Here is a 23,387-nt window from a genome sequence, read left to right on the forward strand (position 1 = left end):
CTACTCTTACACATTTCCCTGCAGAGTCATGTAATTTTGTATTAGATGCTGCATGAGAAATACTGATCTCTTAGATCAAAACAAGGTCACTGTGACTATGTTTCATCCTCCACTGATCTGTGTTTAGCTCGCTTTCAAGGACACTATTGCTATAAAGTATTGTAGCTTGATTCATAGGATGCATCACAAGAACTACACTATTTAGACATAGACAAACTTTACCATCCAACCCATTTTGTAGTTTTTCCTATTTGACTAAATTTATAATATTAAGCAAACAAATTCTTTTATATTTCAAAAATCTATTTTATTTGCAATAAAATCATCACTTTTCTTATAGGTCTACCAGTTCTGACTCCAGGGCACTCTACAATTAACACACCCAGAGAAAGTTCTCCAATCATCGATGATTCAGATAAGGTAAAATGTCCCCACTATGGCTGCCTATTGGGACCATAAAAAATTAGATCAAGATGTACTTGGTGGACAGTAATGCAACAAGTACTATTTTCAGTCATATCACATTGAAATTTAAAATTCTACAATAAGCTGTTTAAGAACAGTTGCATAGTTTTTTCTTTAACAAAATACTTAATTTTATCATTTTTCATGCAAGCGATAGGCAAACCATAGGTATTGCTTTTCCGACAGTATTTTGAGTGAGGTCCTTTTCACCTTAGGCAAAATTAGGTCACAGTGATTTACATTTATGCTTAAGTTATTATCTGATGTTTTGCATTTAGCTCCATTTCGTAAGACGTTACCTCATCATATTATGCCAGAAGCTAACAAAGACATTTACCTTGTCTTTTGACTTATTTAAGCAACAGTAATGCTATATAGTCAGCTTTTTTTTAGCCTGAAGTCACTGAAAGTGATCTCCCCTTGGATAGAGGGATTGGTGCCTAATCCCATCAGTCATTAGTTACTAAAGTTTGTACCTTGTGAGCATTCTGAGAGGGATATCACCTTGGATAAAGGGATTGGTGCCAAATCCCATCAGTCATCAGTTACCACTTCAGTTTGTACCTTGTGAGAATTCTGAGATTGATATTCCTTTGGATAAAGGGATTGGTGCCAGATTTCATCAGTCATCAGTTACCACTTCAGTTTGTACTTTGTGAGCATTCTTTGCAATAGGTCTCATGCATATAATCCATTTTGCATTTTTTCAACTGTTTGAGCTATACTTCTTGGTTTCTTCACTTGAGTTTCTGACTAACTCTTCTTTTAATTAAAGACCAGATCAATTTCTGCACATAAGGTTAAGACAGTCACAACGTGCTTGGCATTTGAAGGCCACTTTTCCCTTGCTGACATCATTGAAGCCATAAGATGGAGGCCAACAGTGACATGGGATGGAAGTCAAAGACATCTTTCTTCAGATTTTGCCTCATAGACCTTCCATCCCAAAGGGCTCAGTTGAATCAGGTGGGATCTATTGCAGCGGGCTGTCTTCCCAGGTTGTTAAATAGCTTTGTAATAGTGTGGGTTAATCTACTTCTGATGAATTCGTGGGAGCTAACATTTTTTGTCTAAACCACATCCATTAATTGACCATGTGCTAATCCTGGCTCTTTAAAGAAACCAGTTTTTAGAGTAAAATATGTTTTTTGATAATACTTACCCAAGTATAATATGGGCATATCCATGAATGATCATGCATGTTACCAGGATTTGCTGCCAGTCCCTCAGTCAAGTGAAAGATCACTCTCATCAGACTTAGTGCCAGACATTGTGGTATCTACAGTCATAATGCATGGTTGGTGTTTTTATCTTCAGGGGTACTTGCATGTCAAAGGTCAAAAGTCACAGTAACTTACTTTTCACACTTCACTGATTATGCGAAAAAATTTCATGTAGCTCTTTTTTCTGTGACACTGTTGTACTGTTCCACAAAAAGACCTTTATTTATCAAGTCTTAAATTCTTGGACAAGGAAAGTGGCTTTATTGTTTCCAAAGAAAGACCGTTATTCTTCAGATTTAAAAATCATAGATAAGGAAACAGGCCTTATTGTTTCCAGACAAAAACCATTAGTCATCACATTCTAAATTCATGGACAAGGAAAGTGGCTTTATTGTTTCCAAAGAGAGACCATTATTAGTAAGTCTTAAATACATGGATAAGGAAAAGGGCCTTATAGTTCCCACAGAAAGACCATTATTCATTAGATTTTAAATTCATGGATAAGGAAACAGGCCTTATTGTTTCCAGACAAAGACCATTAGTCAGCACATTCTAAATTCATGGACAAGGAAAGTGGCTTTATTTTTTCCAAAGAAAGACCATTATTAGTAAGTCTTAAATACATGGATAAGGAAAAGGGACTTATGGTTCCCACAGAAAGACCATTAATCGTCAGAGTCTTAAATTCATGAATAAGAAAGGGGTCTAATTGTTTCCAGAGAAAGACCATTATTCATAAAGTTTTATATTCATGGATAAGGAAAGTGGCCTTATTGTTTCCACAGAAAGAACATTATTCATCAAGTCTTAATTCCTGGATGAGGAAATAGACCTTTCTGTTTCCACAGCAAGACCATTGTTCATCAAGTCTTACATTCATGGATAAAGAAAGTGTGACCTTATTGTTTCCACAGAAGACCATTATTCATTAAGTCTTAATTCCTGGATAAGGACCTTACTGTTTCCACAGAAAGACCATTATTCATCAAGTCTTAAATTCATGGATGAGGAAATGGGCCTTATTGTTTCCACAGAAAGACCATTATTCATCAAGTCTTAAACCACAATTTCTTGCAACCATAAAATCTTTGTTAATTGATGCTTTTTGCTAAATTAGGGAATTGAGAAATTAATGGTAGCAAATGATAGTAATTATACTTGGTATAGAACATATTTTGGTTGTGGCTTTAAATTAAGTATCCTGAGACAGTCAGAAATGATTTATACAGTTTCTCTTCTGTAACTAATGTTTACCAGACACCTGTGCAGGTAATTCATCAAGACAACTGCTAATTGCTACACACTTTTGTTTCTATCTTCTCTTCATGTTACAAATTGAGTTTGCTGTAACTTACTTTGAATAATGTCCATTTCAGATAATGTCTCGGACTGCAAGTCGGGGATCATTGCGTGGTAAAGGAAGTGACCCTCAGCAGCGTAACTTTGACCTAAATTTATCATCTAGTCAGGCATCTTCGACATTCACTCAATTTTTTCCAGGTGACCCTCATGGCATGCTCAGCACACCTCAGTCCCCACTAAAAACAGAATTTACCTCTACGCCTCCAATCGGCATTATTAAAACCAAACCAGTATTACAAGCTGCAAGGGAGATAAATTTCAGTAAACCTCCAGGACTTTTTTATGAGAGTCCCACTTCTGAAAGAAGACAATCTTTGGAAGGTGTGCAAAAGACTCAAGGAATTGTCGGTAGTCTGGAGACAGTGAACAATGCAGATTCATTACATAGTAGTGCAATAAAGGGTGATTCTAAAGAGACCAAAGAAAGTGCTTGTCAGCAAGAAGGTACTGGAGCTTTTGAGGACAGTGGCGAGCAAGGAAAACCTGATCAAATTGGATCTGATCAGCATAAGCAGATGTCATCTGAGCTAGCCAGTCACTCTTACAAGAATGGTACTCTACCAGTTGATACATTGCCACATGCGATTGAGGATCTTGAACATCATCAGGGTAAGATTTAAAGCCTCCAAAAGCCAATACTATGCTGTCCAATCTTTTGTTACTAAAACTTTACCAGGATCAGATTCTTTACATTGATAAAAACTGGAAGTGAAAAATATAGGGCCTGAATGTATTTCATAGGCCATAAATGACAAACAAAATGATAGCTGAAATACAAAAGAACTTCATATGAAATACTGAGTTGGTAAAATGTCCCGTTTCAGGGTATATATGCAATCAAACACCTAGTGGCCATCTTTATTTAATGGTCACTTGGTCTCAGTAGCCATTCTCCTTTATCCCTGTACAATTTCCTCTATAAAAGGTCTTGAATTAAGTGGTTGCTGTCTTTCTGCAGTCAGTGGCCAGCAGTTTCCTAAGCAAACACTTGTTTCTTACTGCTATATGTGGTCACTCAAGTCTGCTGACTATGCCCACATTGTATGTAAAAATGTTTTTACCGTGTTTAAGTAAAGACATGAATTGATGTTCATCATAGTTAGATCCGTATGTCAGTGTAACTTTCCACTGTTATTTTAAGAATTTGAATATAGTTGCAATATTGATGAGAAAATGTGCCGGTGAAGTTTATGCTTGAGATGAATCTTTGTTCTTATAATTCCACCTACCCTACCAAATGGAGTGGCAGCTTCCTTGCTGTATAAATAAGAAAAATCCTGCTTCATGAAAAATTAAACCCTTTCCCATCAGAAGTTATGAATAACAAAATTTATATATAAATTCTCTTTAGTAGCAAATTTAACTGAGAAAGGAATTTTAAAAGATTCCAAAAATATTTTGAATATAGATTACAAATTAATTGATGTAATTGTAACCACAGCATTAGCAATGACAACACTGCCATAAGTAATTTTTGGTGCATGATATTTGTTCTGGGGCTTTATTTAGGCTGTCTGAATTAATAATCTTGTCACTGCATTATCTATATAACTATGTACATTTATTTTTTTTACTCAACAGAGGACTGTGAAGATGATGAAGTTTCAGAGTTGACAAAATTCGAGGGACCAGCAGGTGCTAGTGGTTCACAGCACATGATAACAGCAGAATCAGTGGCCAAATTCATGAAGAAAATAAACCGGATTCGATTCAACAGTCTAACGGCAACTAATAACATCAACAGCTTAGTTACACAAGGCAAGGGCAACTTGTTTAAGAAATCGAGGTCATGTCCTCAGCTCAGAAAAATGTCATCTGCTGAAGAAGAGAATGATGATGAGGATGAGGATGAGGAGGATGGTAATGAATTGTCTCATTCCTTATCAATTACGAACTTTCCCCCCAGTTCATCAGTGACCTTTGATGTTCAAAAAGAAAAGGTTGTTTTGACAGAAGGTGTCCAAGTTGTTCATGATTCAGAAGGCGATAATCAGAATGCTGCTGCATGCACCTCAACTGATGCAGTGAAAACTGCGACTTTGACTTCTACAGTGGAACCAGAAGTTTCCATGAAAACAAAAGATTCCAAGGTTGTGGATATTCAGAATGGCACAGTTTGTTATACATCCCAAAGCACAAGTATAGTGACCACTGATGAAGATTATTTGCAACTTTTGAAACAGCTTTTGACTCCACTATCAGCAACAGGTTGGTTTGAGTTAACACAGGGGGCTGTCCATTTAGTATGTACACATGGAGGGGGGTTAACCCAAGTGCATACGCTTGCATATGGTGGGGGTCTACTGATAATGTACTTACACATAGGAAACGGGGTGGGTGGGTGAAACCTTGATAATAATTGCTGACACTAGACAAACTTTTTTAAAGTTACGCAGCTTATTTCTTTGATGCAGCCAAACATTCAACATCAGTGGACTATCTGTTTTATTAAACATGTTAATATTTTTAATGCATGATCGTTTCTACGCATATTAAATATAGGCCATTCTTTAGAATTGGGTGTGTGAGTTCATCAAGCATATGTACGCAGGTAGGGGTGTGTAAAAAAGTACACGTGTATGGGGGGGGGTCAAGCTTTGCCAGATTTTTGCATACATACTAAATGAATGGCCCCCAGCAAAAGAGTTCAAGAGACAGTACTTCATTCGTCATTATCCTTCATGTATTATCCATCTAAAGGCTTTATTTTCTCAACTGAATTTTGAGACACAAGTATCACTTTTCCATTTGTGATTACAGCATCAACCATATACAGATTCTGTAAATTTTTTCAATGCACGTCATGTCATGTTTTTCATATAGTTTTTGGAATGGAACATATTTATCACTTTAGTGGGTGTATTCAACCAATATTACTATAAGTAAGTTTGCAATTTGACTGCAATCCTTACTGAAATGACCCTTAAAATATCTATAGAATTATAGCAAAAGTATGAAAACATGATCACTGTGGTCAGATCTGAATAACTTCTTGTCCAGGTTGTGATCTGCATCCAAAATAAGATTCATTGCAGTTGTTCTGGAAACTAGATTAACTTTACTGGAGATCATCAGACACTTTATCATGCATTCCATCAAATATATTACTAGATCACATTCAAATTAGGGGTTACAATGCTACCTGTGAGTCCCTCACACTTTGCTACCTCTGAATTCCTCACACCCTGAAGGACGAAATAAATACCTTTCTGTCTCACATCATATATAGATGAAGGGAAGTAACTCTTACATGTTGATTCTCCATATTCCTGCGTGGTGTCCACCATGTATCCCAGATGTGACCAGATTTAACTTCATTTTGCATTTGTGAACAGTGTCTTCAAGAATCCCTGGAATCTTGTATTTAACTTTTACCATCCATCATTTATTTTCGGTAGTATAGTGTGTGTTTTGGATTTTTAACATAGCATTAACAATTTTTCAGTCATATCTGTATGTTGTCCGCAGTGTGGCAGTTTATAGTGATGCCTAGCACTGGGGCACCATGCCAGATACATTTAGCATCATGTCCCACCAGGTCACATCATACTGACACCAGGCCGACCAGTCCTAACACTAACCTTTTAATGTTGAGCTCCTAGCCAAGAAGGCCAGAAGTGATTTTGCCTGGGATTTGGTAAACTGTATCAACAAGGTAATTAATAGGGCTGCTCACCACACAGTGGTGATTACCCTAATGACCTCATCTAACATGAATTTGACAAGAAAGGACATACTCCTATGGTCCTTTTCTCTCAAAACAGATCATACAGTGACACTGCATTCTCTCTTTTTCGGTTCTCTTTTCTCTTCAGGGGACAAATTGAGGAGGCAAGAAAGCAGGAAGCACAGGTATGCTCCTTCAGCCATCCATGTAATTCCCCATCTCTCCACAACCTCATCATGGAGTGTACCAGAGAAAGAATGATAAATGGCAGACCATTCATAGGGGTGATTCACAACAATAATGGCAAACATTTTGTGGCCAAATGAGTTATAGGCAGCCATATGCCCCTAACTGCTGCAGGAGGGCCAGAAAGGGAGAGGGACAACAAAGTTTCTCCTCCCCGAAGCCTCGGGCCGACCATTAGTGACTTGCCTTTACTCCACCTTCTGGCAACTCTCCTGTGGGTGCCAGACTCCTGTTTCATCAGACTTTGATCAACCTATTCCCCCCACCACTAAAATGGTTGGGTAAACAAAGTTGTTTTCAAGGGGCTCAGGATCTCTTTTATCCAGCCCCAACTTAATCTCCCCTTTTGTTACAGTGATCTCAAGCGATCCCACAAAGACAGACATTTTACAGAAGCCAGGGGATGTAATCTAAAAACCACACTCCCCTGGTTTATTGTCTTGACTCTTTCTGGATAAAGAAACCATCTGGAAATTGAGACCTCTAATAGACTTGGGGAGGTTCATTAAATTCATTACTCTCACTCCCACCCCAATTAAAAATTGAGATAGTAAGGTCCATCTGTTTTTCTGTGTGGTGTGACAGATATAGGAATCTGAACCTGTCGTCCACATATTTCCATAAACCCATTCACAAGGTCTGATGCAGATAACTTTGCTTCACCATGAGACAGTGTACCAATTCTTTACCCTTCCATTGGATCTCAGTCTCAACCAAAGTACCTTCAACAAAATATTGGACTACGTCATGTCCATCTTCATGATTGCTTCCTCTACACTGGCATGCTTGGACAACATGCTGCAAAAACATTTGGAAAGTTTTTATTTCATGACATGAACAACCTTCTCTGCGTCATCTGCAGGTTAGGGTGGACAGTCAAGGTGAAGTCTGACATCATCCCTTCTCAGAATTTTGTTCATCAAGTTAAGGAGTTTCCATTTCATATCAATCTTTTTAGTCTTTCTTTCAAGTACATTGACAGTATCATTCATGTGTCAGAGAAGGCACAGACATTTATTTTATCAAGGGAGTTCCTTCGTCAATTGCCCGTTCAGTGTAGTGGCAGACCTGTTATACTTTGGCTACCTTTGCAAAAATCTCTTAAAGCACAGTGGTACCTGATCTTGTGTCATTTTGATCACCATAAAACTTCCATCTCCTGTAGCAAGCAAGATGGGGAGTGGCTAATGGCAGGGATAGCTTTCAAAGCCCATCAAATAGAAATAACAATCTGTTAACAGTTTGTCCTGTTGGTGGTGGTGGTGGGAGGCACATTTGCTTCTGGACTTTCTGATGGTGAGTGGTGAGTGGACATTGCAAGAGATGGCTCTTCATATCAGTCTCCTGGAAATTAAGACCATTCTCAATGCCTTCCATGCTTGGGAAGGTGGTTTGGATGATGTCGACAATTTGGTTGTGGTGACCTATGTCTTCAGACATGGAAGGATGAAATCAGCAGACCCTTGTGTCATGGTATTGGTATCCAACATCAAACAAATGTACTCGTCCTGGGCAGACTTAATGCCCTAGTTGATTTATTATCAAGCAGAGGCCAACTGCTTCATATGGAGACCTATGTGTAAAAAGGGGAACAACAGAATACCCATATTCATCTTTCCATGCCTGTACCCAGTGGCATGGTCCATCAATGCTCTTTCAGTCAGTGGGGAGGAAGTGTAAGCTTATGCTTTCCTTCTATTACTTCTAAAACTGAATCTGACAAGGAACATGCTGAGTGAAAAATGGTTCTGAATGCCCATCATACATGAAAAATGTCCTGGATCAAATATCTGCTCAGTTTAACAGCAGACATGCCCAGGAAAATCATAGTGACCCCCACCCTTCTCCAACAGCCAAAGTTACCATTATTCCACCAGTAGCCACCCAGCGGGAACTAGGGGAGATAACCTGTAAGAGTTGCTTCCCTTCACACACGCGCACACACACACACACACGGATGGATGGACAGTTGTCATCTTTTAGGGATGGCAGGATTCGGATGTAGCAGAGAGTAATGTCTAATGTGATAAGGAAAGCACTATTGAAGAAACCTGATTTGCACAAAATATTACTGTCTTGCAAAATGCCAGCTCATCAAACTCTTGGGTTTACATTTTAGTATTATCTGGAAATAACATCCAACAAATGAATACCACATAGATGCTGAAAGGAATAATCAGCAGTTCAAACAGAACATTTTTTAAACATTGAGTCAGTTTGAGTATTACCTGCGGTAGGAGAGCTACCACCACATTAAATTAAAAGAAAACAACAATTACACTGAGTGGAGATACCCAGAAAAAAACCATCGACATCCATGGAGTTCGGAATTTCAGTTTCTGAAACTAAACTGGAGATCATTACAGTCTAAGTATACTGTACAAATATTTTAGTTGAACATAATGCTGCCCTCAGTGCATCAGATCACACTTTTTAACTTGCCAAATTCATGTTTTCTAACTTGACAGTAGCAGTACAAGATGACTGAAAAATGATGACATTTCATATGGCCATATTGGCAGCAATCTTATCACTAATTCTCCAACTTGTCCAATTTTGACCACTCCAGGCCCTGCTCCTCCTTGGTCCACTAATGAAACTTCTCCTGGTTCTTGACATGACCCAACTTAACTATGTGGGGGTTGAGTGAGTTCCATGCACTATCTGTGGACCCAAAAAACATGGGTTTAATTTTGATGTATCAGATGTACTAATTACACAACCAGGTATCGTCTCTAAGAACTGGTTACCATCTACAGGTTTAAAAAAAAATGACTATTCACCCACTTTCCTAGATCAGCCTACTGAGAGAGATGAAACTGCACAACCCAGTTTGCATTTTCAGATGCTATCTGGAGCATACTGAAGGCATCAGTGGTGCCTGTGTTCATGACGGTATAACCTCAGTTCTAGGCATAGCCTTGGAGATTTCACTGGATTAACCTGGGTAACCTAAGTAGGTCCACACCTGACAGGGATCTCCTTTGCACAGTGTAAATGTATTATCATTAGTGCTGCCTTTTTGCAGGGAGAAGTTCATCCTTTCAGTGGAACAGAATATTGGAAATTACTTATATAGTGACCAAAAGAAAAGATAAGAGGGAAGAATTGAATTCTTCACCAGCAGAGTGTCACTTCCGTCAACAGACTCTCTGGACTTCTAGCCAAAAACTATTAGATATGTTGTTTCTTCATTCTGTGAACACGATGGTTGAGGTCCAGAGAGCCTGACCATGTTATAAACTGAACTGTGTTATAAACAACCAAGTCATTTAGCTGAAGAAAATGATGCATATTCACCAAAAAATGGCCAGGTGGGGGGGGATTAAAGTGAGCACAAAAGTATGTGCTTTTGATTAAATGAAGACAAACTAGTCTGAAATACACTTGTATATTGACATTTTACATTTGTATTGTACAATCCATAATCCATTAAATACTGCAAGATATCCCATCTTCAATTAACTTGAAGGCCAAATATCTCTGGTTTCAAAAGATTGGAAATTTAATTTGTGTTTATGCCACCATTGGTAGCGATTGTAAGCATAAACTTTTTTCCTGCAAAAGGAAACTCTCATGGCATAATAAACATGTTCCATTAACTTTAGAAAATGCAACAATCCATCAGATTCCATTATTTTTCTTTAAGTTTGGTTCTAACTTCCTTTGATGAAAGGTTCTTTGTTTTTATTGAAGAGTCTAGTTATCTTTATCAGATGAAAGATGCATGTGTTATTGAAGTCACCGCTAAAGGACAGCTTTGGACGACCAAACAAATGCCAGCAACATTAAATAATTGTAGAACATTGCAAGTGATTTTTTATTTTCATTTGCTTACTATTTATATAGAGCAGTTGCTGCTTCGAAGGTAATCAGTTTTCTTTGAAGTACCAGCAAAACGATTTTTTTTCTCGCTACATTAGAAAAAAGGAATTAGGTGTCATTTGGTCAATTGTAGCAGTTACTGTTCTTGCCTTCAAAGGTTGGCCAATTGTAACTAGTCCCATTAACATGGCTGTTAGAGTGTACCACAGCATACAGTACTCAGGCCAAATGTAAGCATAAGCGGATTATGATATAACAGTTTGTCAGTAAGAACAAAGAACATGTTTATGTAACAAGAGTTAGATTCCCATGTGTTTTATATCAAGCTTGCAGTTCCTTTCTTGGTGCCTCTGAATTTCTCCACTCCAAACTCAAGAAACTAGTTTAAACAGCCAACAATGTCACACACAAAAAATCACCAAATATATTTTGTTGCCAATAAAGAAAATAAATCACAAAATACAACATTAGCAAAGCCTAGTATGATCCTTGAATTAAAATTGTAAACATTATTTTTTGTACTTTTGACAAGAAGAAATACTTTTTCATGTACAAGAAAAATACATGTATCTGAAACTTCAAGAATCATGCCATGATCATCTTTTTATAGAATTCATGTGATCTCTTCCCCAAAATGATAATAAACTTTTTACATGTTCTTTTTTGTAATTTTAACAAAGCCATTTTTTTCATGTGGAAGAAAAATACATGTATATAAAAATTTCAGGAGCCAAGCTACAACCATGTTATATCTGAATTTAGAGTATGCTACAGCAAGGTCATGCTGTATTTGGTCAAAAATAGTTTTGAAATTTTGTAATTGCATTTTTTTTCTTCAAATTTGATGTTTAACACTCTCTCAGGGATCTCAGGGGAGGATTCAGAATATTATACCCCTCTTGCACATGGTCATAAGAAGGGAACTTAAAAATGAAATTTGGGAAATTTCAACACAGAGGTTTAATAAAAGTGGCAATGGAAAAGGGATATGGATGGATGGATGGCCAAAGGGAAGATACAATAAAATCACTTTGCTGAATCATGCTGCAATTAGTTGCTAACAATGTGTAATATTTATACTCCTCATGTTCTCAAGCATCCCTGTTTCAGAAAATATAGCATTAATGTAGCAGTTGTTTTGGGCAATCTTTATTTGAATGCTAAATAAGATTTGTTTCTTCTTTACTGAGGTGTCAAGTCTCTCATTAATATTGCGTGAGATTGTTTAAATTCTGTATGCAAAAGTGCATGAATCGAAACAGCATTTACATTTTAGTAATATAAAATATAATGGTTAGAACTAACAGATTAAAACTTGCTTGTGCCATCCAGTATTGAAAATGACATTGATTAAATCAAATTGTTTCTCTAAGATGAACCTTTGCACCATTTAGCGGAGTGAAATTTAAAAGTGCTGATGTAAAATGAAGCACCTAAAATAATCTGGTATTTACAAGCTTATGATCTGTCTTGTTACTATTAGGCAGGTTCTCCAAGTCATCAATGCATTTTTGAACCCTCACATAAGCAGAATACTGACAGTTAAGTATGACAATCAGTGGTCATCAAATTTTCAGGTTTTTTGTCTTATTTTTTTCTTCAGGTGTTGAGGTGCCAATGTTCAGTACATTTTCACCATCCGAACTTTTGGATCGTCATCTTCAGCTTGGCAGTGAGATGCATGCCAAAGAGCTCAGTAAAATCCCTATCACCAGCTCTTGCACAGTCAACTGGACTCACTTTGGAGGTAAAACTGACTCTATATGTAGTAAAATCCCTATCACCAGCTCTTGCACAGTCAACTGGACTCACTTTGAAGGTAAAACTGACTCTATATATAGCAAAAGCCGAATGAAAAAGTGCTTTGAGTGCTTTGTAGACTGTCAAGGGAAATTTGTAGAAAAAATAAAAAAAGACAAAGCAAAGAACCATATTCCATTTCACTATGAACACTGAACTAAAAATATACATGGGATGGAACAAAGAGATCAGCTTAGGAATTGCCCACTGTACTTGGACACAAAGACACAGTGATCACATTCAAGAGGGCTCTCAAAACTCACTTATTTCGACTGCAAGAACAAACTTAAAGACCTAATAATGTTTCCTACCTGAAATATTCTCAGCATGTTTTTTTTTTTTTTTAATGTTTTTCTAATTGCATGGTGTTTGTTTTTGTAATAATATTATTATATGTTTTTTTATATTATCTTATAGGTGTTGTCTAATGTTGTGAAGTGCTTAGAGCTTCTAAAGATTATGCGCTATACAAAGTCCTCATTATTATTATTATTAGGACAGATCAGGAGATTTGCAAAATTTGTTTGGTAGTTTTGACTTCAAATCAGGAGGACTTGAAGACTTTTGTTGACCTGATTGATAACATGTTGATGGACAAAAATGACAACTATTGAACAAACTTTTTCTATATTAAAATGTACACATCTCATCACATCAGTTCTTTCATATAATTATTGCCGTTCATTTTACGTAGGACAAGCATTTTTAACAGGTCTTCGTAGATCATTGTCTTAATTTGCAACATTCCTCATCATTGTTGCTCTCAACACTCAGGAGATGGTACATCATTACTGATTCTGGAGTCAGACTTAGAATTGAAAATGTTCCCTCCATTGTCTGTTTTGGAATGTGGTAAATTGCTGCCAGCCAGAATTGCTGAAGATTGGTGCTATCTGGGTTGAATTTGGAAGTTTGTGACAAGTACTAATCCGACCACTCCGGTGGCCTAGTGGTTAGAGTGTCCTCCTCTGATGGGGGAGGTCATGGGTTCAATCCCCGGTCAAGTCATACCAAAGACTTACAAAAATGGTACTGACAGCTGCCTCGCTTGGCACTCAGCATTAAGAGGTTAGTGTTAGGACTCGTCGGCCTGGTGTCAGGATAATGTGACTGGGTGGCACATAATGCTACATGTCTGTGGCATGATACCCCAGATTTGGATTTTTAACATAGCTTTAACAACTTTTCAGTCATATCGCTACAATGTCTGCAGTGTGACAGTTTATAGTGATGTCTAGCTCTAGGGCATCATTGCTGCAGACATGCAGCACAATGTCCCACCCAGTCACATTATCCTGACACCAGGCCAACCAGTTCTAACATTAACCTCATAATGCTGAGTGTCAAGCGAGGCAGCTGTTGGTACCATTTTTGTAGTCTTTGGTATGACTCGGGCCAGGTATCGAACCCACAACCTCCTGCATCCGAGGCAGACGCTCTAACTACTAGGCCACCGGAGCAGTACAATGAATTTGCTGGGGAGAAATTATAATGGTCATTTTGAACAGGTAACCACTGAATAAAGGTGGCTATTTGGACAGGTTTGACTATATATGCATTATTTTGTTTTTAGCCAGTCATAAATTAAATGCCATTAATCACAAATTATTTGAAATGTATGTTTTACATTTTTATCTTTTAATAAGAGAAAAAAACAATATCCTTTTTTTCCAGAAACACTTCCAGATTTAGCTACCATTTATTAATCCAAGTATCTGGACCCTCTTGGAATAGTTTCCATCCATAAAAATAGAACATAAAATGAAAACAACAACAAATTGTAGATTTTCTGAATGTAATGACCAGATTGTATTACATTTTATTCACAGGTAACAGTATTAGTCGTCACATTCATTAAGATGTTTACTGTTTATCCCATTATTTTTAGCACCTGTTGGACATACTCTGTTTATTGTTTTTTGTTAAAAATGCCTGGACTTCCATTTCAACAGGGATATTGATCCCTACCAGCTGTGTAATTTATGTATCTATTAAATGTCTCTTTCTTATTAATGTTGCTGTTTAGTGATCACATTGGATGGTTTATGCTATCTGATACTGAATGCAGTTTATGTTATGGTCAGGTTGACTACAGTGTTAGACAGTGGGGTATCTTTTTTTTATATTACAGATGATATCCCTGAGGTGTTTTTTTATCCTCACTTGTAATCCCTTTTTAGTCTTACCTACATATTGTTTGCCACAGAGATGGCAGGTATATGAGCAAATAAAATTATGTGTAGTACAGTGACCTCTAACTTTGAAGTGTGTTTGAGGTTTGTAAATTTGCTTCTAAATATTTTAGATTATTTGCCTTTTTGGCCACACTCATGAAGATTGTCTGCCACTATTTGTACTTTGCCAAATTTTGAAAGTAGTTTCCTAGCTTTCTTTTAGAAAGGGATCGAGTGATTGAGTTGTAGCAAACACTTGGCTTGATGGTATTCTGGAACCAGATTATCCAGTTTTCTCTTTGGTTTGTGTTTGCATATCTTCTAATCACAGTGATTGTGGATGTGCTGGATAAATGTGCTGGCCATACTCTAAAGATAGTCTACCACTTTTTGTCATTTTATATATTTTGAAAGTAGTTTCCTTGCTTCGTTTTAGAAAGGGATAGAATGGTTACTTTTGTAGCAAACACTTGGCTTGTTGGCATTCTGAAACTGGATTATCTAGTTTTCTCACGGTTTATGACATAATCATTCAAATGCAAGTTTTAGGAAAGACAGTCGGAAGAGTTGATTTTACAGACATTTGGGCCTGAATATCTGAGTCTCGGTAAAGTTTTATTTTTAGTATGAAACATTGGGAGGAAATATTAGAAATTAAATATGAAAATGACTTAATACCCATTTAAACAGAGATGTTGATCCCTACCAGAGTACCAGGGTATGTAATAGGTTTATCTATTAAAGTTCTCAATCTTTCTGAGTAATTTAGCTACTAGGGAGCTCAGGATCAGACTGGCAAATTTCTGTTATCTGATACTGAACACATTTTATGTTGTGGTCAGATTGGTTGTGATTATCTTTGTTATTGATATTCATAGGGTGTTCATTTATTCTCATCTGTAATTCCCTGGCATTTTCCACAGAGATTGCAGGTAAGTAAAATAAATTTTTATGTATAACAAATTTTCAAGAATAACGGTATGCATATTGACAAATCTTTTGGCTTCCATTATCTTTGAACAAGCTCTATTTTGTCTTATACTAAAGCAGGATGCAGGGTATGACTTAATTTATTGAATGTAACTATTTGTACAGTTTTTAGCATTGAAACTTAGTATGTACTACAATAACCATCAGTAGATGTGTACATTGAGGAGTCATTGTACTCATGATATTTTCAGAAGATTTTGTGAACTTTTTTTTTACATTAGACTTGCCTCTATCATTGGGTTGGCATGTGAAGCAGGGGAGGGTATATTTACACAGGAAAATTGCTCACCATTGTTTTGTCCATCCATCACATGGGTTAAGTAGATGTGTTACTGGGGTGGAACAAATGTGTTAATTTCCCATCTATCATGGCCACTGATAATGAAGAATTAAATCTGCCATCAAATATGGCCACTGATAATGAAAAATTAAATTTGCCATCTAATATGGTCACTGATAATGAAAAATTAAATTTGCCATCTAATATGGTCACTGATAATGAAAATTTAAATCTGCCGTCCAATATAGCCACTGATAATGAAAAATTAAAAGACAACTTTGAACAACTCATTTTAATAAAAATGCTTGACAAACTTTGACCAATCCAAACAGGTAGCATATTTGTTTTAAAATGTCAGCTTGTTTTGAATAAGATATTTCAAGACTTAGGAATTCGTGTTCTGATGCATAACTGTAAGCTTCATAGAGTTAATTTTAGACAGTATTCAATTGTAGTTTAGTTTTTAAGAAAATGTTTATTTTCAGTTAAATTTTCAGGTGTGCCTCCAGTAGATGAAGTTAACATCTTGCGAGGGCAAATCCTACTAATGCACAACCAGCTTATGTATGAGAGACATAAGAGAGATCAGCATGCAAAACGAAATAGGAGACTTCTTCGTAAAATTACACATGCCAAAGCTGTAGAGGAAGAGAACACTACTATGGTAAGTTTGTACAGTAAATCTGAATATAGTTAAATCTCGTCTCTAACTCTAATGGTCATAGTAATCAGTTTGAGTTATTTGAGTTATTAATGGTTTGAGTAAATGAGATCCATTTTTCTTGATAGCTGTTTTTGTAATTTCAGCTTTTTCCATTTAATTTCTTTGTTAATTAATCCATTTTTTGCTGAACATGACTATGGTCCTTGTTTCTCATTCTATCCTTAATATGTCTATGGTCCTTGTATCTCATTCTATCCTGAATATGTCTGTGGTCCTTTCATCTCATTCTATCCTGAATATATATATATGGTCCTTATTTCTTATTCTATCTTGAATGCATCTATGGTCATTGTATCTCATTCTATCCTGAATATGTCTGTGGTTCTTGTATCTCATTCTATCCTGAGTATGTCTATGGTCCTTGTATCTTATTCTATCCTGAATACATCTGTATTCCTTGTATCTCATTCTATCCTGAATGTCTTTTGTCCTTGTATCTTATTATATCCTGAATACCGTCTGTGGTCCTTGTATCTCATTCTATCCTGAATATGTTTTTGGTTCTTGTATCTCATTTTATCCAGAATACGTCTATGGTCCTTGTATCTCATTCTATCTTGAGTATGTCTATGGTCCTTGTATCTTATTCTATCCTGAATATGTCTACGGACATAATCTACTCAGTATTTGTGTTGCCTTTGTAGAAATGTGTTGTATACTTCATCACCAAATAAGGAAATGGTCGATACATGACTCTGCAGTGAGATTTTACCCAAAAAATAGCTGCAATAGTGCTTGCTTGATTGAAAATTGATTGATAAAATCATGGATGACATTTCAGATGTTAATTTTGTTATTGACAGTGAGAGAAAAGATATTGAAGTTGATGTTTCTGATGATAATAATGACTTAAGTGATGGATTAGAGTTGTGTGAAGTTGACCAAAATTATGACACATGTCTTCATACACTGCTCAACAGTGATTCTGAAAATGAAATGGAGTTTGAAATCTTTCAAGGGGAATGGCCCAGGGATAGTTTTTCACCTCAGTTGCAGACACAATTTGAGTGTTTTGGTGGCCTAAGTGGTTAAAACATCGCCTCTGATGTGGGAGCTCTTGGGTTTTAATCCCAGCCCCCCCCCCCCCCATCTCTCTCTCTATCTTTCTCTCTGTCTTGTTCTCTTCTCAAGTCATACCAAAGATCAATAAAAATAGTGCTAACATCTGCCTCGCTAGGCACTCAGCATTAAGAGGGTAGTCTTAGGACTGGTCGGTGTGGTGTCAGGATAATGTGACTAGGTGGCACATGATGCTAAATGTCTGCAGCATGATGCCCTAGTGCTAGACATCACTATAAACTGCCACACTGCTGACATCGTAGCAATGTGACTAAAATTGTTAAACTTGCATTAAAAAATCCAAATCACACAAACATACAGCCAAAATTGAAATTGATTCATGGGTAACAGTTCCACACGCAGAAGAAGCCAATTCACTGCATTATTTTGAATTACTTTGGGATGATGAAATTTTAAAAAAGTATCTGATGGTAGATGAGAGCAACTGTTACACTGAACAAGAGCGTAAAAAAATCCCACTCTTCATTCAAAATCTCTAAAGTGTACACCACTAGATTTTCCTACAATGAAAGCCTCTAGAGGCTTATGTTTTGCCATGGGAATAATTAGGTTTCCATCAAGACAGCTATTGGCGACAAAATAAGTATATCTTTATCGCAGCCTTCAATAAAATCATGTCTTGTGATAGATATGATCTTATTTGTAGATATTTACATCAACATGACATTGAAGAAGAGGCTGCAGATGGGGTGGGGGGCCACCAGATAAACTAAAGAAAATTAGATGGCACCTTGATTATTTTGACTAGAGGTTTTCGTTCAATTTCACCCCTAAACTGAATGCATCAATTAATGTAAGCATGTTTAAATTTGAAAGACATTAGACAGTATCTCTCAGAAAACCCATAAAATAGGGTTAAAACTATGGAATACATTTAAACTGGATATATGCACAGATTCTAAGTATACACATGGGATATATGCACATATTATAAGCATACAAACGGGGTATATGCGCAGATTCCAATTCCACACACTGGATATATACAGATTCCATGTCCACACACTAGATATATGCACAAATTATAAGTATACAAACCGGATATATGCACAGATTCTCATTCCACACTGGATGCATGCACAGATTCCAAGTCTACACACTGGATGCATGCACAGATTCCAAGTCTACACACTGGATGCATGCACAGATTCCAAGCTACACACTGGATGCATGCACAGATTCCACGTCTACACACTGGATGCATGCACAGATTCCAGTATACATGGACAAAGAAGATGGTCAAGAAGGGGAGCTGCCATACAGAGTAGCAATGGCTCTCAGCTAGCATGTTTGGAAAATATTTGACAGTCTATTTTCACAGCCTCATTGTATACTAGAGGTAGGATAGTCTTTGGAACTTTCTGTAACAGCAGGAAGGGATTATTAAAAAGAGAGTTGGCACCAAAAAAGTTAAATTTTAATTAACATGAGTGAAAATGTAGCAGAAAAAAACAAACTTATGTTTTGTGCTCTGCAGGATACAAAAGCCATATCTGTCTTCTCAAATTTTCATGACCCAAAGTCTCAGCATGGTAAGCAGACAATCTGGTGTGCATGTTTAATAACAGGTTGAAGTTCCACAAATGCTGTCAGATTACCAAGAAAACTTTGAGGCCCCAAGTGGCTGAGTGGTCTAAAGCGCTCTCCGTTATGGATCACTGCCATCTCACCTCTGTCTGCATGGGTTCGAGTCTCGGATTCGGCCAGTGTGGGTATGTGAGAAAGCTTACCAGTAGCTTCTTGTGGGTCGGTGGTTCTTTCTGGGGTTTAGCTGGATTCTTCCTCCACCATTAATACTGGCCACCATGTATAGCCTATCGTGTGCTGAAAAATGGTGTTAAACCCTACAACAACAACAACAACAACTAAGAAAACTTCAGGAGTGACCAGATCACTGTTCCAAGAATGATAGCATAGAATTTTCTTCAGACTGGAAGAAGTGTTAGCATATAATGCATATATGTAATTGCATGGGACTCAGTGAAAAGTATATGGCCAGCATTTCAAAGGTACGTTGCATCTTTGAGTTGTAATAGAAGAGTTGCAGTACTAGTTCCAGTGTCTATCAGAAGAACAGTGCACATTGAAGTTGTCATAAATGTTCACTGGCTGCTTAACCTTTAAGAGAGAAGAGGGGTAACAGAATTTGGTCGCAGGGAATCCAGAGCCCCATTTCATACAAAAAGCCAAGGAAACCAAATCATAAAAGCTGACGTTTAAACAACAGTGGAGGGGGCCCCAGGTGGCTGAGTGTCTAAGGTGATCATCTTTACAATTCACTGACATCTCACCTCTGTCTGCATTTATTCATATCTCGGCTCAGATGATGTGGGTACATGAGAAAACTTGCCACTTCCTGTAGGTGGTTGTTCTTCCTGGGGTTTTCTGGGGTTCTTCCTCCAGCAAATATACTGAATGCCATTTATAGCCTATAATGTGCTGAAAAATTTCATTATACCACCACCACAACAACAACAAACAACAATAGAAATATAATTCGGTAAAAGATTCACTGAACATCGAAGTAAATTTTTTTATCATTGTTGTTTTTCTTTGAAGTCATTTTTCAAAATGCATTTGTGAACACATACACTAGTAAATGATAACAAAATATATTCATTGTGCTGCAAATTTTGTTTCCTTTTAAGAGATGTATTAAGAGTTTTATTTACTGTAGTCAAGAAATTACAATGTTACTTCATTTTTAGTAAACATTGTGAAGATCATCTTAATTTCTTTTGCTGCTGTATGATGCTCAGTTTTACCACAATGAATTTATAATTGCTTAGTTGAAATTGGTAATGAGGATAAAATGGTTTAATAAAAATGGTCAAGACAAAACTATTGCAAAATATAGGTACCACACATTCTGCACTAATGGTGTTGCTGTCGTGTGTTTGTAATTTGGATTTTAATGTAACTTTTAAAAAATTTCAGTTATATCACTTGATGTCAGCAATGTGGCAGTTTATAGTGATGTCTAGCACTGAGGCATCATGCTGCAGACATGTAGCATCATGTCCCATCCAGTCACATTATCCTGACACCAGGCCAACCAGTCCTAACACTAACCTCTTAATGCTGAGCACCTAGTGAGGCAGCTATTTATACCATTTTTATAAGTCTTTGGTATGACTCGGTCCTGGTTCAAACCCGCAACCTGTCATATCTGGGGAGGACACTCTAACCACTAGGCCACTGGAGCGGTAGGATGTTGATGTTAACAGTAGCTATGGTTTTAGTTAAGTTTTCAGAAAAATTAATAAGTCGCAAACTCTGAGACAGATAGCTAACATACATTGACAATAAAATCGGAAAGATGTGTCCTTTCATGTTCATCTGTCCCAGACCCTCAGAGAAGGTCAAGGTGATTTAAAAATCTAGTTAAAATTGTTATCCCAGACTCTTGGACAAATAGCAGTGATACTAGGATTATACTAATTCTATATTTAGTAAGTACTGCCCTTTCATTCCCATGCCTTCCTCTGACCTTAGCAAAGGTGTTGGTAATTTTAAAATCTTGGTAAAGTTTTATTTTAGTATGAAACACTGGGAGGGATAGAATACACACTATTTAATTATGAAGGTAGCTTTTAAATATATATGCTCCTGTACCAGCCTTCTGATCCTAAGGCAAAGTCAGGGTCACTTGAAATTGAAATCCTATCTGAATCAGTCAGGAGAACAGGCAAGACATGCACATTTCTGTGGAATTTCTTGTTATAATTAATTTCTAGAATTTTGTTTTCCTTTTGGACATTATGTCTCATTTATCAGGCTCAGTGACCTGCTTACTTTTTTCCTAGAGGGATCAAATCAAGATGCATGAGAATACAATTCGTGACCTTCAGGTGTCCTTGAAACTTCTGCAGGGTGATAACAGAAGACTTAAGGATAATATTGACAGTGATGAGTATCAGAGGCAACTTCAGCTGAAGTGAGTATTCTAATCACAAAACTGCATTTATCAGTTGTTTTCATGTGTCTGCAACAAGGCGAGTGTATTGTGTTGTGATGTTGAACATTCACAGACCTGCCATTTATCTCGATTTACTCAGGATCACCCAGAATTTTGCTTAAAATCGTAAAATCCTTATTTCCTTGACTGTTGTCTAAAATCCCGATTTTTAAAAATGCAAAAGATTTTGCTTTTAAAGTACCTTTTGATTCATGATGGCTGTGCAAAGAGAGCAAAAGTTTTGTAGAATTTCTGCAAGGAATACATAACAGCCATACAGTGAAAATCTATTATTTTTTTAAAAATCATCTTTTATGCTGATATTTAATGTGTTAATTAACACTAAATAGCAGGATAAAAGATGAAAATGGAAAATTGATTTTTATGGTATGACTGTTGCATACATTTTTACATGAAGTAAATGGCATAGGACAACAGAGATGTCAATTTCTTTGAAAAGTTTTTTGCTAATATCTGGTTGCAAACACTGATCATAATTTCTTCCAGTATTTTGCATTTCATATCCTGATTTTCATTCTGCTGAAGGTGGCAGGTATGCATCTAGCTATTACCAATTTGATTCTGCATGTTTTTCACCATCTACAGTTACCAAATTGGATGGCTTGTATGTAGGGATAGGATGGACCCCATCAATTTTAGAGTCATCTTCAATTACCAAACTTTGTGGATGGCTTGTATGTAGGGATAGGATGGACCCCATCAATTTTAGAGTCATCTTCAATTACCAAACTTTGTGGATGACTTGTATGTAGGGATAGGATGGACCCCATCAATTTTAGAGTCATCTTCAATTACCAAACTTTGTTGATGACTTGTATGTAGGGATAGGATGGACCCTATCAATTTTAGAGTCAGAAAATTCATAGGCCATTATGACTGAAGGAAGAAAAATGTTTTCTGCACAATTACTTGAGTTCTCCACCATCTGCAGTTTACAATCTTTGTGGATATCATATACTTGGGGTAAGGAAAAACCCTATCAGAATCTGGGTCCAATTGTAAAGGTCACCAAGTCTGACAAAATATTGTTTCTGCACAATAAAATAGTTTTACATTACATACATGGACTTAACATTTTGCATGGTTTGCATTTGGCAGGGAAGAAGCCTATTGATTTTAAGGTCAAAGATCAAGGTCTTTGTGACAAAAAAATAAAATAAAATAATATGATCACAGAAACATGAATGATTACTTTGTGACATCTAAAGATGGAATGGAAAGGATTATGCAGTAAAATACCAGTCATAACCAGAATGTTTATCTGGCTCGTTGGTTTGAGCCGAACCTGAACCCACGCAGACAGAGTTGAGATGACAATGATCCATAACAGTGAGCACTTTAGACCACTCAGCCACTCGAGGCTCCATAACCTAGGGGTAAGTACTAAGTACCAAATGTGATAAAGGCCCTTTTCATCTCCCACCTCTAGTGATTTTCTGAGATGTTTTTTTGTAAAAATACATTTTATGATTATTTGTGTGAAGGTGTTCATCGTTGTAGAAGTCAGACTGTTTTACAGTGCATTTGGTTTTATTCAGATACCCAATTATAACACATTATAGTTTGTTCAGC

The 23,387-nt window shown here is 36.8% G+C and overlaps 1 protein-coding gene across 1 annotated transcript in view; it reads left to right on the forward strand.

Moving 5' to 3' along the window:
- LOC149778841 (hamartin-like) overlaps nucleotides 1-23,387 on the forward strand; it is a 90,089-nt gene that overhangs the window by 46,889 nt on the left and 19,813 nt on the right. Inside the window, exons 9-14 of the mRNA XM_089939593.1 lie at nucleotides 341-420; nucleotides 3,065-3,659; nucleotides 4,632-5,258; nucleotides 12,392-12,535; nucleotides 16,530-16,696; nucleotides 21,643-21,773. Of these exons, the coding sequence (XP_089795719.1) occupies nucleotides 341-420; nucleotides 3,065-3,659; nucleotides 4,632-5,258; nucleotides 12,392-12,535; nucleotides 16,530-16,696; nucleotides 21,643-21,773 (1,744 nt within the window). The remainder of the gene's footprint in view (nucleotides 1-340; nucleotides 421-3,064; nucleotides 3,660-4,631; nucleotides 5,259-12,391; nucleotides 12,536-16,529; nucleotides 16,697-21,642; nucleotides 21,774-23,387) is intronic.

This window comes from Sinohyriopsis cumingii, chromosome 17, assembly GCF_028554795.1.
Source record: "Sinohyriopsis cumingii isolate HCF-2022 chromosome 17, ASM2855479v2, whole genome shotgun sequence".
NCBI classification, from domain to species: domain Eukaryota; kingdom Metazoa; phylum Mollusca; class Bivalvia; order Unionida; family Unionidae; genus Sinohyriopsis; species Sinohyriopsis cumingii.